A 17,358-nucleotide genomic window follows, 5' to 3' on the forward strand; every position below is an offset into this window, starting at 1 on the left:
TAATTTTTTTTTTGTACAATGCTGATTGTATATATTACTCTAATTTCAACAGTGTTTTGTAAATTTTATTTCTTCCATTTCCTTTATACATATATATTAGATTCTTTTAATTAAAACGTGATCATTTTGGTTGACAGTATTTTTTTAATCAGGTGAAAACCAATTTCCTTTCAGATCACTGTGAAACACTTCAACAAAATAACAGTCTTACATCTAAATACTGAGAAGGAAAAGAGAAAATAACTCGATTGTTAAATCAAGAGTATTAGATACCTACTTTCATTCAGAACATCTGAAACTACAAGCATATCGAGTTTCAGAATATCATCAACTGAAATCTGAAGTTCATAAAATTGTCCTCTGATTTCGTCTTCGTTCTTGTCTTGAATTGGGGGCATAAACATTGATTAAAGTTACATTGTTATATTTACTTTTGATTTTTAGTTTACATAATCTTTCATTGAATGGCTCTAATCTTATTACAGAATAAGTATTTTTTTTTTTTGCCAATAAAAGACTGACTGATGTTAGTGTTTGTACTATTTAAAATAATGAGAAGTGCTTTTCATTCAGTTCACCATTCTCACCTCATCTAATTCTCTGTAATGCAACAATTTCAAGTTTAATATTGAAAATATGATCTTATAATTCATGCAATTTCCCTGGGTTTGAAAGAGTCTCAATATTTCGTGTTCCAACATTCACTATATTCTTAAATATCTCTACTCTGCTTTGTCTGTTACCAAGTATCTGGCTGGGTTTCCTTCTTGAGACTTTAATTAGCAAATTAATTTTTATGGAGGCATGGAACTGGCCTATCGTTCAACATCTGCTACTTTGGAGGACCTGTGTATGTGTTCCCTTAGTTACTTCATCTTAATTATAATGTCTTGCTTTTTCATTCTTTCACAGCTTAGCCGTCCATTATAACATTGACCAAAGGTAATGACGAAGACATGTAAGACTAGGACTTGGCAGGTATAAATGACATTTCCTAGGTTTTACTGATGCATACTAATTAGCAAAGTAGGTACCTCGAAGGTAAATATACTGCCCCTTTGGTTCACGCTGCTAAGAACTAGATATGCTGTAAATAGCATTGAACATTCCTAGCTACTTTTTTATGCTACCATGCACCATCTTCGTCATATCTTCAGAAGGCTAAATTGATAGAATCGTTTAAAGGATGTGATGATGCAAAGGCCCAAGGGCTGGGCTACAAAAGTGACATTATGGGACAAAAAGTTTGTTTTGATGTGGTCATAATTAGATACTAGATTACTCTCGTCCAGATGTGAAGGGAATTATCCAGCACTGACACTGCCTTCTGTGGTTATCATCTTCCCTTGGAGGTAGTGTCAGCAAATATTTCTTGTGAAACCAAGTTCCCTTTTGGTTTTAATAGTGCACTGGAAGATCTTTATTATATCATTGAAAGAATACAGTTTTAATTTTCCTATCCAATAATACGCAGTTAAAGTATTTGACTGTCCATGCATTATCGTAGTGCAAGATAGTGATGCATTCGTCGAATGATTTATGTTTGGGAGCATTAAATTATAATTAAAGTCTATTATGAACTGAATGGAAGCAGTGCTTTAATGTGTAACGAGATCAAGTAATCTGCAGACCAAATAATCTGCATACGAATAATCGAAGGTTTACTGTATTTCCCCAGATTTGTGGTTAAAATATAACATGTGATACCACAAAACTCTTATTGTTTGAACGAATTTCATTGGCAGCATTTTCAATTGAACATTACAGTTAATATATTTTGGTATTGAAAAAGAAGTTTAACTTGCACTACATTCACCGGCAAAAAAAGCGTAACAATTCAATTGTTTTTAATTTAAGGTAATCACACAATCTAGTACATACAGTCACACAGGGAATATGCATCTAATGATAGTTGAATTTCAGTTGCTAGCTGCACAGTCTATTGTTCCTACTACTCTCAGTTGCTAACCGCTTGGAGTATTGTATCGTGAGAAATGCAAAAAATCACCTCAAGCGTCGTGACTGTATGTATTAGACTGAAGTATTCATATAAATGACTGTTTGTTTGCAAGTAGAAAACAATTGAATTGTAAATTGTTAATTAAAAGTATTTTCGGTAAGTATGGTTATCACTAGCATTAACTTAGATCTTTTAATAAAGAGTAATAAAATATGTTTCGCCTTTTTTTTTGCCAGTGAGAATATCATTTAGTTAAAATAAGATTGCCATTTTCTTCCTCCAATTCCTTCAGATTCCATAAATATAATTTATTTTTTGTCGAAGTCCATCCAGTATTATTGGTTTTTGCATTACATGCACATTTTTTCATCTATAAAAATAATTTATGTACCTCACACAAAGAAGTGTGTCGCTGAAATAATAGTGATAATTGACAATTGAATACCTGTCTTGATTCTATAAATAGATAGTCTTAAGTATAAATGTACCCACTAATGCAAGCTGGATGGATATTACCAACATAAAAGCTGGACTTATCAAGTAAACATTAGAGCTGATTGTGTTTCATTGTCACTAGATAAATAGCAATGTAGTTTATATAATGGCCAATTTGTAGATATTAATAGTTTAGAGGGTTACTGCAGCTTTTGTCCCATGAGACTGAGTTAGCATAGCTTGATATCAAACATCATTGTCAGTATTGCAACAGAATCTCTTGTTCTGAGATTGAAATTGCACATAGATTATGGATATTGGATAAGCGCCCCTTAATGTTAGGAAAACTTCTTATAATTACAATTTACTTGTTACTGATAATAGCACTATAATTTTCTGAAATGTGTTGAATAATTTTATTATAATTATTCAGTGTAATTATTTTTCTAGTCTATTCTCAGCTTAATTTTTAAAACATATCAGCAGCAATGTCTTTATTGCATCTGCAGAGGTGAAGGACTGTGTTCAGTTTCAGCTAATTAGGAGGAGAGAGGGAAGTCTTGTGGAATGAGGGAGAAGGAAGGGTAAAGTCTTTCACAGTAGCTGAACGAATCCTAGAGCTAAAGGACTAAACACACATTTGTAAGTTGTTATATATTCTAACAAGGATGTACTATGATATAATGTAATAATAGTTAGCCTGGTTGGCTCAATTGGTATAGCTCTGGCCTTCTATGCCCGAGGTTGCAGGTTCAATCCTGGGTCAGGTCGATGGCATTTAAGTATGCTTAAATGCGATAGGCTCATGTCAGTAGATTTACTAGCATGTAAAAGAACTCCTGCGGGACAAAATTCCGGCACATTGGCAATTCTGATATAACCTCAGCAGTTGCGAGCATTGTTAAATAAAACATACCATTTATTTATAATGTAATATGTATTATATTTTTATTTAGATGTATAGTTATATAGATATACAGTAAAACGTGCCTAAAGTGGAACCTGAATAAACTGGAAACCTGCCTTAGACATAATTTTTCTCTAGTCCCCTGAAGTTATAAGGTCTTTTAACAGTTTAAAACGGAAACCTACCTTACGCAAAAGTGGAACAATATTGTTAGTCCTAAAAGAGAAAAATTATTGAATAAAACGAAATTTTCTACCAGTGTAATGCAATTACATTAAAACAAAATACTATAGAAATGACAGGCAAGAAATTGTACTACACATTGGTTTTCTGAATGGGCTATTAAGTGTGATGCAATGCTTGTTCTATGGCACTAGTACTGTACTGATAATCTTCAGTCATAGACCTACCCCATTACAATTCCAGTTTGTTAATGTAGTTGTGCTATGAGTGTTATCCTTCAATTTATTAGTGACAGTAACAGGGGAGAAATATAAAATTCTTAGACCCCATTTGAAAAAAATAAGCTTACAGAAGCAAGTAAAATTCAGAAGCAATCTATTCTGCAATTGTAGGAATGTGCATTAATCGCAAATAATTCAGAACTAGGACTGCCTATATCTTTCATCAACAAAAAGTGTAATTGAAAAGTCATGAAGCTAAAAACGTTGGAAGACTTTTGGAAAAAGTAATACTGTACAGTTTTATAGCACTGAAGTGACTTTGACTTTTCAATGAATAGCTGTTTTCGTACTGTAATGTGTCATATACTGTAATTATATGTTTTTCATTAAAGGTTCTTGAAATTTAAATTTTCAATGCGTGTACTGAAATAGCAGCACTGAGGTACAAAAAACCAGCTAACCTTGCATAAACGGAAACCACCTTAAAATGGAAATAGTTTCTGGTCCAAAGCACTTCCGGTTTATATAGGTTTTACTGTATATAGGTAAATATATATCAAACAACAAACACTAGTATGGTTCTTTTCTACGAAGTGCCCTTTCTAATTCATTTGCCTTGGTGCAAAATTGGGGAGCCCCATATTAAAATATATTTCAAAGTTAAACCTCTGATGCTGGTCTCTTTGTGAGATAATATAGTGAAGGAGTTTCCTGATGTTTTTGCGTTGGTTTCGTGACTAATATTAGTACAATAGCCATGTTTATTTATAAAATTGTCTTTGATACGTGTTGGTGAATCAGTAATTTCGTGATGACATAGTTGTAACGTTTTATGCACATTCACCTGCAAAGTAATTCTCTGTTAGCAATGATACCATTACCGGAAACAATCATGAAATTCCTGCTCCCACACACAGAATTGATCTCAGGATATGTGAATTCCAGTGCTACACTAACATTTTGCCCCTCTTTTGATAAAATGTATATCTGCACGTTATTCAAATGCTTACACGGTGAAATTAACAACTACATCTACCGGTACCATACATTTCACATAAGCTACTGTTCATACCACCATGCGCACATATTAATTACCTGTCAGCAAATATATGACATTGCTTGTACTTATAATGTGTCTTGGGAGGCAGTGTACATCAGTCCCGTGAGTCTACGTAGTTATTGAGCCTAAACAGAAATTAAAAAAAAATTATAATCCTCTGGAGTCAAATTGTCTCTCTTGGTAGCATGGCTATACAAACATCTTCCCCTTTAACATATCTAGGAGTCTGCACTCAGCCTTTTTCAAAGTATATTGCTACGGGAAGTGAGAAGCAGTCAGAGAATGATGCTTTAATACTCATTTCCTTGTTTTGGATGCGAGGAAGTCTGTGTCTGTCTGTGTCTAATGCCTACTCACTTGACTGGTGTGATTTGGGTTCCGCATACTGTGGATAGATGGCAGGACTGCGATCCATCTTCAAGTTGCACAAATGCGAATCTGGCTCCCGCATTCTGCATGCTTTGTGGCATATACATTCAAGGCTTGTGATTCTGTCTTTGTATATTGTATAATTATGCTAACATATCAACTTTTTTTTTTTCAAAATTGTATATAACTGTAAAACTATATGAAGTGAATATTATCGTCCTCTTATTTTATTTGTTTATTTGCCTTTCCTCCTGCATATTTCAGACAGTACAAAAAATGCATTTGTTCTTCTCATTACCTATATTTTTACCAATATGGTTGCATATATATATATCAGTTTTATAGTTCTAATGGAAGCAAACTGTTCCAATTGAATAATCAGAATCTTTTTTCAGACTTGTTTATAGCATTGGAAATTGTGCATTGAAAACTTTTTAATAATAATAAGGTGATGTCCTATTATTATTATCCATTAACCCATTAGTTTACTTTAATTTTATGATTTTACTTTTATGAGAAATATCTAAATCTGTGCATTACATCAAAACTTTTCATTTACTCAAATATTCATAGTTGAGAGTTAAAATTTGAAACAATTAATCAGAGAAATGACTTGAATTGCAGTACTGACATTGCAATTGTAAGATGTCTGCTTTGCATCAATTTGTAACTGAAATTTTATGTCTAATTTAGATGAACTAGAGATAATATACCCCAATTTATTTTCCAACTGTGTGTTTTGATATACAGTAATTTTCTTGCTCATTTTTATGGGATTTTTCTGAAGATTTTATTTTTCCTTCTTACAATTTGCACTCTGAACTTTGAATCCAGTATGACAATTATATTTTGTCCAGTATTAGAATATTTGTGATATCTGCTCCCATCCCTCCTTTACATATAGTTACGAGTGTTGTGCATTAGCAGTATTAAACTGAACGCTCAATTCTATTGAATGTACATGAATGAAACATTACAGACTTCAAGACAAAGTAATATGGAATTTATTTAGATATCTGAAAATTTAATTTTTTTAAGTTTATTTTGAAATAATAATTATATACACTCATTTTTTTTAATCTGTTGTAATGAGAATATTTCTTTCCTCTGAACTCGAGATCAGTTATAAAATTTTGTGAAGTTATAGCTAACATATTTTTTTTTAACTAATGGTGGGCACTTGACTGTTCATTATTCATCCATATGAAGCCAGTTATGTAGACTAATTTACCGACAGAGTCGTTGGCAGGGGTGCACCATAAAAGACTGGTCTATGCTACATTCACTTGAGATGAAATGATGATGGATATTTGTTGGGGTGCCACAAGGGAATCAAAGCTCCCCAGAGAAAACCTCTGTGTTACCTGGACCACGGGCTTGCCCAACAGAAATTATAATTCGGGGATATGCCAGGAATCGAACCCAGTTCCACAGAATTATAAGTCCAGCACTCAAGCTACTAGACCACCATGACAGCACTTATAGCTAATTGTAATGGTTTTTACATAATGCTTTGCAACATCACAGTTTTGTCTTGACCCACTTAAAATATGATGACAATACAAGCTCATATACGTTAATTTATTTTATTTACTTACTCTTTGTACTATGTAGTAGTAATGCAATTCCATGAACATATAATTGATTCTTGCTACCTTAATTTCCCCCCACCCCCTATCAATTTCATTATGATGACTTAATATAAAAATGATTGTTAAGCCCGGTCCAGCTGCAACAGCTTACTTGACGTTTTACTTACACATGCTTTTAATTTCAAATAAGAAGGAGCGTGTGAACCATAAAACTGAGCGATTTTTAAAACTGAATGCCTCCAACTCAATGTTCAGTCTTCGTTCAGTTCTAAAAATGCTCAGTTTTACGGTCCACACGCTCCTTCTTGCTTGCAACTAAAAGCATGTGCAAGTAAAACATCAAGTAAGCTGTTCTGTCTGAACCAGGCTTTATAAAAGCATTGCTTTGAGAAACAACCTTTCAAAACCAGCAATTTATGCAACATCTACAAATATAATTACCTCATAAAGAATTATTCAATTGGAGAGACAGAAAACTAGTTAAAAAGAAAATAATTTTAAATTAAAAGAACTGGTAGTTATATTTTTGTCCTCTCCAAAAATATGTAACTACGAGCAATATTTATCAAGAAATCTAATGTTAACTCTTCTATATGGTGACACCTGCTTCCTTTATTGTATAAATTTAATGAAATCTAAATAAAACAGCCATCTTATTCTTGCTTGAAGATGTACAATTAGACAATACATAATATGTGGCTTCATATTTCCACGAATTTAATTTTCATATTGGATTCAAAACAAGTTATGATTACGGTACTATTATTACATAATTATAGTGAGATTGTATTAGTTCTTCAGATGAGTCTTATTTATCTGATTCTTGTGCAATAGTGAAGAGAATTGAATTATTTGAAATCAAACTATACCTATTATAAAACTGGTACGAATGTTTTTGAAAGTTGTTGACATGTTCAGTGCCAGGTCTGTTTGTGTTAGGTAGTTCAGTTCATTCTGTGAATGATAAAATGGGTGCATTCAACAAGAAAATCGAAACACTACAACTTGCATCTTATAAAAAAAGTATGTAAATAGAAGAATATCCTCCAAGGAGATCCAATTGTATGTTTTCATGCCAGAAGTCAAAGTTCTGATTTCTTTCTTCAGTATTTATTAGTTTTTGCTTTTTTTTGTATTACAAACAGAATACAGAAGTCTCCTTTACTCATTAAGAATTGACATTTTAGTGCAGTATTACATAAGCCAAAGTAGCTACTGATGTCTGATTTGTATTTCGAAGATATATTTTTCTGTAGGCTATACATTTGAAAGCTGCATTGAATAAGCTACGTAATAGTAATGTATTTCAGTTAAAGCATTGAATTGCATATCATGTGGTGGTATGTGTACTAAGGAATTTTTTTTGTCTTAATGATTTTCTTGTAATTTTTACTTTCTACAAAATAATGGTGATAATAATAATAATATAATATTTTATAATAATAATAATAATAATAATATGTGTGTGTATCTAATGCCTACTGACTTCACTTGCGTAATTCAGGTTCCGCATAGATGACAGGACTGTGACCCATTTTCAATTTGTATACCACTTCGGCAGCCACGCTGTACATGATGTGTATCTGTGAAGAGTTTTTTGTCGTGTACTAGTGTGAGTGTATGTCTAAGTGTAGTGTAGGGAATGGGTGAGATGAAGGGAGAAGGGGAAATCCAGTGCCAGTACATTGCCTAATCCTGTTCAATAGCACCAGGCATAACATCTCCATCCGACAGATGAATCACTATCAACAGTAACATATGCCTTCTCTTCATATGCACTGTATAGAGATTTGGGATCTAATCCAGGCATATTGATACACAATTTAGTGATTAGAAGTTGTGCACCGCCATCTCTCCTAATCCCAAAGTAGAAATTTTACTTGAAAATTTCTGACCCCTCCGAGAATTATTATTATTATTATTATTATTATTATTATTATTATTATTATTATTATTATTATTATTATTATTATTATTATTATTAATTTGGTAAAATTAATCTATGAAATCATCCATTTTTCAGAATGACTTGAAAGAGAATTTTGAAGTTAAAAAAAAAAAAAAACTTAAGTCTGTATAAGTATAGTCACATTCTGACTTTGGATTTATCAGAATTATTCAAAATGAAGAAACTGTAACTTTTCCCAATATACCAGGTTCCTTTCTAGTGATTTAGACGTTGGTTTCACTCTTGTGCAATAAGGGAATCAGTAAGTACATCTTGGTCATCCCCAGTCTCTGTATTTTACGAGATGACTTGCAGTTTTTTTGTATATTCTAAAGCATGATTTTTATAACTATGAATGGCAGTGAACATACTAAAAATAATAATCTCGATTTATAAGTATGTTAATATTTTTTACAATTTTTAATAATAACATGGTTTCTGTAACTTTTTTTCCATTTGCATCCTAAATATGTCGTATATCATTCATATCGTATATTAATGTGTAGTTAATGCTCTACGTCTGTATTCTATTGATAATAGCCAGAAAAATTATTGCTTTTCGTTTAGGTATCTATCCTTTTACAATATTTTGTTCTCTTAAAAGAGAACGTAAGATTGTTAGTATATCAAAGTCGTTCACAAAATACTGTTTGTGATGTTAGAATTATGATAATTTATGCAAGATATTATATTCTAATTTCTAATATCCTATCAAAAATAACATTTTATCCTCATATGGAGGTTATATTTTTACTAGATACTTTTAAGAATCACGTAACTTTTATCATTATAACTATTAAAGCATGAAACTGTCGACAAATGTTAAGAATGTGTTTCCTTAAATTGATACATGTTCATTTTAATGGGGTTTAAGAATTTTATATACTGGTAATCTGATAAATGAATTCTTGAAAGTTTGATGGTGTTGGGTTGTGAACTTATTATTCTACACATACATTATAATAACAAAGATAGCCAAAGATGGCTTTCTCGTGTTTTTAATCTGCCATGGTATGACAATTGAACTTATATTGGTCTTTAAAAACTTTAAATTTTTTTGTAAATTTTGTCTCGAATTTTATCTAATAGTAATAATAATTAATAGGAGATTGCCATCTTTTTAAATACCAAGCATGTAAAATTCATCTTAAGTATGTAAAAGTTATTTTCATAATTATTATTAGTCTCTTGTATAATATAATATAATTCACAGTTATTCGGATATAGAAATGTACCATATTCTTTAATCTGGAACGATTTCAGTGAAAAGGAGGTTGATTTAAATCAATATAATAAATGTTAAACGGAATAAGGACCGGAGCACGAAATTGAAATATGATTGTTATATAATTTTGCTACGTGCGTAGTACTTACTACATCCTAGAGATACAAAAATGTTTGCTTCATTTTTAACGAAAATAAACACGGTTTCATTCCAATTTTACTACATTATACTATAGAAATTCAAATTTTTTGACAATTGAATTACCCTCTTTAAGATATACGTAGTTTTGCACGCAAACAATATTTTAAAATTCTTCTGTTGATATATTCAAATTACTCGAAAACTTTGAAATGAAAACATTTCGTAATCTTAGAGCTTGGATAAGGTATGACATTCGAAAGAAATTAATTATCCATTTTTATGACACAAATACATAAGGAAGTGTTGCATATTTATTGTCATTATTATTTTTCACGCAGTTTTATGTTTGATGTAGCTAATTGTCAGATATTTTCTCCTACATGACCAGTACAGTTTGTTGATATAATCTGATTAAATTGTTATATTTTTATCATTTAGTAGCATTATATGATTTTCAGAGTTAGCGATTTTTAGCAAATTGATAGATAATAGGAAAACAAGGATAATGGTTATGGAATAAATAAATGTTAATAAAATATAAACTTTAACACTTACTCAATTACTTACTCTCATGATCTTATTACACTTAACCAGTGGTGATATTCGGCCGGTTCACACGAACCGGTTGTTAAATTATTTCTAGGTAATATTGGCAATTACCATGGACATATACCACATATGTTTAACATAGGTACACATGAGAGAACTGGTTGTTAAACTTTTTGAATATCACCACTGCACTTACCACATTTCCTCATTGAATCATAGCATTCCATATGCTTCAATTGTACTCGTATCTTCTTTCATTGAAGACCAACTGTGTGTCACATTCAAAATTATACTCACTGACTAATCTTTCAGCATCATTACTATTTGTTGGGGCCGATACACACTTCTGGGCTGGAGAGGCTAAAAATCAAAAGAAAAGGACTTTAATTTCAGAGCCATCAACATTAGAACACATTCAACGTGAATTTTGAAGTACAGTCAGCCCAGGAATTCAATGCAAATTCTTTTACATCAAGAAACCAAAAATTCATCAAAATTGGCCCTTTTTTTTTTTTACTATTTTTCATTTTGAGATATTTTCGTGTTTTATTGCAAATTCTAAAGTACTAGTATTAAATCAAATTAAAGAACTGGAACACGTGAAAAACAAAAATATTAAATACTAAACTTCATATTAATTTGAGCTATTTTGCATTTTTTGCTAATGCTATCTCAGACATTAGTAATTTCTGAAATCTGAATGACATCTGTGCTGGTCTTGGGGTGTTAATTTCATATAATATGAGATGGGGACACCTGTAAGACGAAATTGATTATTCCCAATAACAGGAGAAGATGGTTACATGGGCATCATGGGGCAATTTTCATATCGCTGCTACTTTTAGATACTATCAGGCAATAGTTAGCAGAGCCATTTCCGCTACAAAGTAGAAAATGTAGGTGGAAACTAATAAAACTCGTTGTCATAACATTCTACGTCGATTTAATTATATACTCATTTAAATCTTCTAGAGTGTGAATGATTCTTTAAAAAATTGACATTCTGAACCTTATGGCTGTTACAATGTTGTTGGGGTGACCCATTTAATTGTAGATTAGATTAGATTAAATTATGCAACAGTCTAATAGTAGTCGAGTATAACTACTAGTCCAGTTAAGATGACAATTCCACTCTAATAAAATTAAACATTGATTTGTCACATTGCAGAGAATGTAGAACTTCTGGTCCTTATTCCGTTGAAATAGTTCCATTGTAATTCTTGATTGTTTTATGATATAAAGTGGAACCCCTCTTTTACACTTTTCAAAGGACCGGGGGATAAAGTGGTGTAAATTGAGAAAAATAGTTCAATGGTGCAAAATTGTAGTAACCTAAAAACTCTTAAACTCTAATTGCTTTTCTTCTTCATAGAATTTCTCTGACGTGGTATTATCAATATCTACAGCAAAAAAGGTGTTTTTTCGAATTTTTCATTTTCTTCTTCTTCCACAACTACTTCCTCAGTCAGTTCTGAAAGAAATTCAGCTTTCTGGAAGCAGTTGGTAATGTTTGATTTCTATACAAGCCTTCATACACCTAATGATAGAGATCTTAATGTCTTTTGCGCCTCTGTCATACAATATGAAGTTTAGAGCACTAGACACTTTCGATACATAGCCTTGAAGGCATGCATAGAGCCCAAATGCAAGGACTTGTAGTCTACTTGTGCAGTTATTTGAAAAAATATCAATTACATATTAGATACAAGATCTGTGGATGGGCAGAGTATTGTTATCAACAATAATCCTCCTTTTCTGTGTCCCATTTTTGCACTGAGGGCATTTGTTTGCTGTGCAAAAAATGTCTTAGCTGTTATACAACAATGTAAATAGAGAAAAACTTTAAATTACACCAACGTAAATGCGTGATGTTCCATAACGTTATGAACAAATGACAATTGAAGGGACCAAAAATAATTAAATAAATGGCGGGAAATGTAAATTGTGGGGGACGTAAAAGTGGGGTTACATTGTTTATTACCTTACTTACTGTATTTTGGGACAAATTCTTTTCCAAGAGGCATTATGTCTTCATGCAGTTTAATTCTGTGAAGCAGAAATTTAACAGTACATTCTCATTGAGGATTCAATTGAACATTGATCTCGTATTTTAATATTTTGAATACCATATTTTGTTTAAATTGAAACATTAGGAACATTTTCATTATTTCGAATGTACACTGCAGAGTAGAAAACTGCTTGAAAGTAATTTATGAATTTTAGTCAAGTATTTTCAACTTAAATACTTTTGTGCAGGCACAGTTAATTTTACTGAATGCACTGCTAAAGCTACCTTCCATTTGAAAATAAATTAACAGTACTTGTTCTCTCTTGGAAATTTTCAACCTTTTTTGGAAGAAATGTATGATTACCCACAATTCCAAATGAACAGATATTTAAATTCTTTACTTTCATACCTCCTACACTATTTGTTTGAAGATTATACAAAGTATCTTTCTTGAGCAATTGACTTGTCCGAAGATGCAGAAATTATAAATATAAAACATGTTTTGTATTTTGTTCCTGTGATGTGTTTGTGATTTTAATTTTCTGATACAGAGAATTGCAAGCGATATGATTCGAGTGTTCTTGCCACTTATATAGGGTCATATGTGAACACATAGATACCTTTACACAAAAAAATGCAATGCGATGCTTGCACCCATGTTACTGCGAAGTCGGGCACTGATCTGTCAAGTTTCACTAGTGTACGTAACATTGAGAAATGCAATTCATCGTAACTAGTCATGAATTCAAAAGTGAATTTGTTTTATCCAAACATAAGGCATGATTATGCATCTAGGTGCAAGATATTTTGTATAAATAGTGTATTAGAATTATCTAATAAATGTAAACAGGTTTGTTTTGTGCTACTAGAAAAAAAACAGCACAAAAGTTTTGTTTTTGATTAGTGGTATTGCATATAATTCGGAGCTGTAAAGACTGAAAAGAAAGAAATTATATGGATAAATATGTATACATTATTTCAGGGAATGAATACAATATAAGTTGCACAATTGCAATTTGTCCAACCTATTTATAATTGCAAATTATTAATAATTAGGTGATTCACTCTTTATTTTCATAATGCCAAAAAACAATTGCATGTAAGCTTATAAGCTTGTTGCAGTATTGTGAAATAAAGAACTGTTGTATAATTGACTCACAAGATAAAATATCAACCTCACATCAAACTTTGTTGTACAGGTTTATTATTTGGCTTTGTACGAAATCCAAATGCAAAGAAATTAATATTATTTCATTTATTTATTTTCTTTATATATATATATATATATTTTTTTTTTTTCTGCTGGATACATAACTTCTGAACGTACTGGTTTTATTGCAAAGAATGAAGTGATGGCTGCTTTTGAAGAAGAAGAAGAAGAAGAAGAAGAAGAACTCTCTTGTTCTTTACTATCACTGAAGGTCTATCAGAATTACAAGATGTTTCGAAAGTTTATCAGATGAGGTACAAGATCGTTAAGGCTGGTTAATCCATTGGTTTGCAAGTAGAGATCTTGATGTTCCAGCCCCTCTTTTATTTCGGTTATTCTCCTGTTGCTTCTCCCCTTGTTCGTCCAATTCTTACACCTATACATTCTGTCTCATCTCATTTTCATTTCCTTCTGCTGCTCGTAATATTTTCCATTCTTATCTCCCATATGGTCTGCAGGGGTTCTACAAATGGGCGATTGGCAAAACCAGAGTACCTGGAAGTTGAGAAGCAGGAGACGGCGATAGCCGTAAAATTACTCGCAATACATACATACATACATACATACATACATACATACATACATACATATATACATACATACATTTCCCATTTTCTTTATCATGTCTTCTTCCTCCATTCTTAATTTCTCCTGCCCGTTTTCCTCTTCTCCTGCTGTTCCTCTTCTCATCCTTGTTTTTTTATCCCAGCTTCTCATTCTTGTTCGCCTATTCACCCTTCATCTCTTACTTCTTCCTCCTCTTTTGCTATGTAATACTCTTCCTTCATCTCGCTTTCCACATCTTTAACATCTATTCTTCCCCTTTAACATCGATTCCTCTTCCATCATCATTTACTTCTCTTTCCCATCACTTCAGCTTCTATTATCGATCACCAGACTTCCTTTTTCATCCGTCTGGTACTTCTTTTTTCTCTTTTCATCTTTTACTGCCTTATATCTATTTCATCTCCTCTTTCGCAAACCCCTTCTATGGAATCTACGCATAATGGCGATTTAGGCTATTCCAAATGAAATTAATCGATTTCCGAGGCCGCGGCGATAATATGCGGCATCGCTCTCAGTCCTCACAAAAGAGCAGCGCAAAGCTATTTTATCATAATGACAACAATGAAAATTGATACCAAAATATCATATTTTAATTATTAGATTGTATTTTCTTGATGAGTAGTGTACCTGAGATGGTTTTATGCACATTTTTTTCTGAACGTTTAACTTTTGTTATAATTTATTCGACAACAATGCAATGGGTTTTTGTTCAAATTTATAATGTCAACAATTATCCAATAAGATGTTTGTGTAGTAACGACCAGTCACTTCACTCAGTTTCGAACGAGCTCTCTTTGCGAGAAGTTAATAATGTCAGTTGTGTGGTCGGTGTGATATTTTTCCAACTTTATTTGAACAGTTTTTAATGTAATTTTATTCGTATATTTTTCTGTGTTTTAATCGAGTAAATTATTATTAGAGAGTATAGACAGTATAGTATAGAGTTACTGAAAAATGAAACCATTTAAAATTAAGCACTGAGATCTAAGTGATGCACAGAAAAGAAAGAAGAAGCGAGAGTTAGAAAAAGAAATAAACAAATTAGTGAATAAGTATTTCTTTTCTCTTCCTGGTCCTAGTAGTAGTGCTAGCTCAACAGTTACAAATGTTTGCAGTGCCACAAGTAGGTGCGCGTCTGAAGTGAAAAGTGATATAGAAATAGATGTTAGTAGAGACAGCAATTGTGAAAGCGTTAGCGAAAAAGAAGATTGTAACAAAATTACCTTAAATGTAATTAAGCTTACCAATATCACAGTTGCAGAGTATTCAAATAATCGTGCAGATTATGAGTTAGAAGTAGATAATGAAACTAAAAAGTTCTTCGTTAGACAAAATCTTTTTCAGCCAGAGCCAGCGGGTCCTTTTCCTAAAGGTCCTGAGCACGATAATAGATCCTTTTCCACGAAATATTACGATGAATTCACATTGACAGGCAAAGAATTAGGAGAGAATGGTTGTGTTATTCAATTAAAAATGACTCTGTTTATTGTAAACCGTGTTGGCTCTTTACACAGCAGACGTCGTCTTCAGCTTTGATGGAAGGGGTCCGAGATTGGAGTGGTTAACCAAAAGTATAGTGCGACACGAAACGTTATGCACATTTGAACACATGCGTCGTTTTCAATTCGTGGCGTAAGAAAAACACAATTGACGCGGGTATGGATTCAGAACTAAAGAAAAGTGAAAACATATGGAAACAGGTCCTTGAGCGTATCGTGAATGTGACGTTAACTCTGGCATCCAATAATCTAGCTTTTCGGGGACATAGGGAACAAATTGGAAAATCAAACAGTGGAAACTTTTTAGCAGTCATCGATCTTCTTGCAAAGTACGATCCTGTATTACGCGATCTCATAAACCAAAATATACACAAAAGTACCTAAACCCTTCTATTCAAAATGAGTTAATAAATGTTTTATCCCGTGCAGTTGAAAAAGAAATTATTAATGACATTAAAGCTGCCCCATCTTTTCAATAATTACAGATACAACACAGGACAAACAAAAAAAGAATAATTAAGTCAGGTATTTAGATATGTTACAGTTTCACATGATGTAACTGGAAAGCCTTGTGACGTGAAGATAAATGACAGCTTCTTAGGTTTTCGCGAAATAAAATATCAAAGCGCATTAGGAATAGACAAGGAAATACTCAGTGCAATAGACGAAAAGAGACTCTTATTAACTAAATTCCGTGGTCAGGGGTATTACGGTTGTGCCTATGCCAGGCGTATACAAAGATGTCAGAACGAGAATTGAACAAAGAACTGCAAAATATGTACATTGTGCAGCGCATAATTTAAATCTAGTACTTAACGATGCTGCAAGTGGAATTCAAGAAGTTAGATCCTTTTATGACACAGTAAAAATGTTGTGTCTTTTCTTCAGTCATAGTATTGAAAGATGGGAACATTTGGTATCTTTTTATACCTTTAAAAAAAACTTTGCCGAACACGTTGGTCTTCGAGATACCAGTCTGTCAAAGCTCTGAGTTATGCTTATGTCGATGTACTTAAGGCTCTGCCAAAATTAATATTGATATTTAAAAAAAAAAAAAAAAAAAAAAAAAAAAAAAAAAAAAAAAAAAAAGGAAGAAAGAGAACAAGCTGTTGCTTTGAAAAACCAATTAGAGAAATTTCAATTCATTTTTCAAATAGTGTTGCAATCAAAGATTCTAAAATGTACTAATCTAGCATCACAAATTATGCAATCGGAAAATGTAGAGCTTGATAAAGTGTGTTCACTTATTCAGAATGTAGGCGATAATTTATCTTGTTACCGAAATAATTTTGAAAAAGCAATGTCATCAGCTACATCTTTGGCAAAGAGCTGGGGCATTCCACCACAATTTAAAAATAAAAGAATTCGAAAAAAAAATTGATGAGTTTTGTCAGGACGAGCGGCTAGTAGATCCAAAGATATATTTCAGAACCACTGTTTTTAATGGCTGTTTGTACATCATTGTAGCCCAATTAAAAACAGAT

General features: G+C 32.2%; 1 protein-coding gene across 2 annotated transcripts in view; it reads left to right on the forward strand.

The window, feature by feature from the left end:
* Positions 1 to 17,358, forward strand: part of LOC138694437 (Golgi-associated PDZ and coiled-coil motif-containing protein-like) — a 412,856-nt gene that overhangs the window by 300,000 nt on the left and 95,498 nt on the right. The window contains exon 9 of one of the 2 annotated variants that reach the window (XM_069818143.1): positions 175 to 13,211. The exons of the other annotated variant lie outside the window; for it this stretch is intronic. Coding sequence (XP_069674244.1) covers positions 175 to 184 — 10 coding nt within the window. The 3' untranslated portion in view covers positions 185 to 13,211. Of the gene's footprint in view, positions 1 to 174; positions 13,212 to 17,358 lie in introns of those variants that run through there. 2 annotated transcript variants of the gene reach the window in all.

The sequence above is a fragment of the Periplaneta americana genome, chromosome 2 (genome assembly GCF_040183065.1).
Source record: "Periplaneta americana isolate PAMFEO1 chromosome 2, P.americana_PAMFEO1_priV1, whole genome shotgun sequence".
Taxonomy (NCBI): domain Eukaryota; kingdom Metazoa; phylum Arthropoda; class Insecta; order Blattodea; family Blattidae; genus Periplaneta; species Periplaneta americana.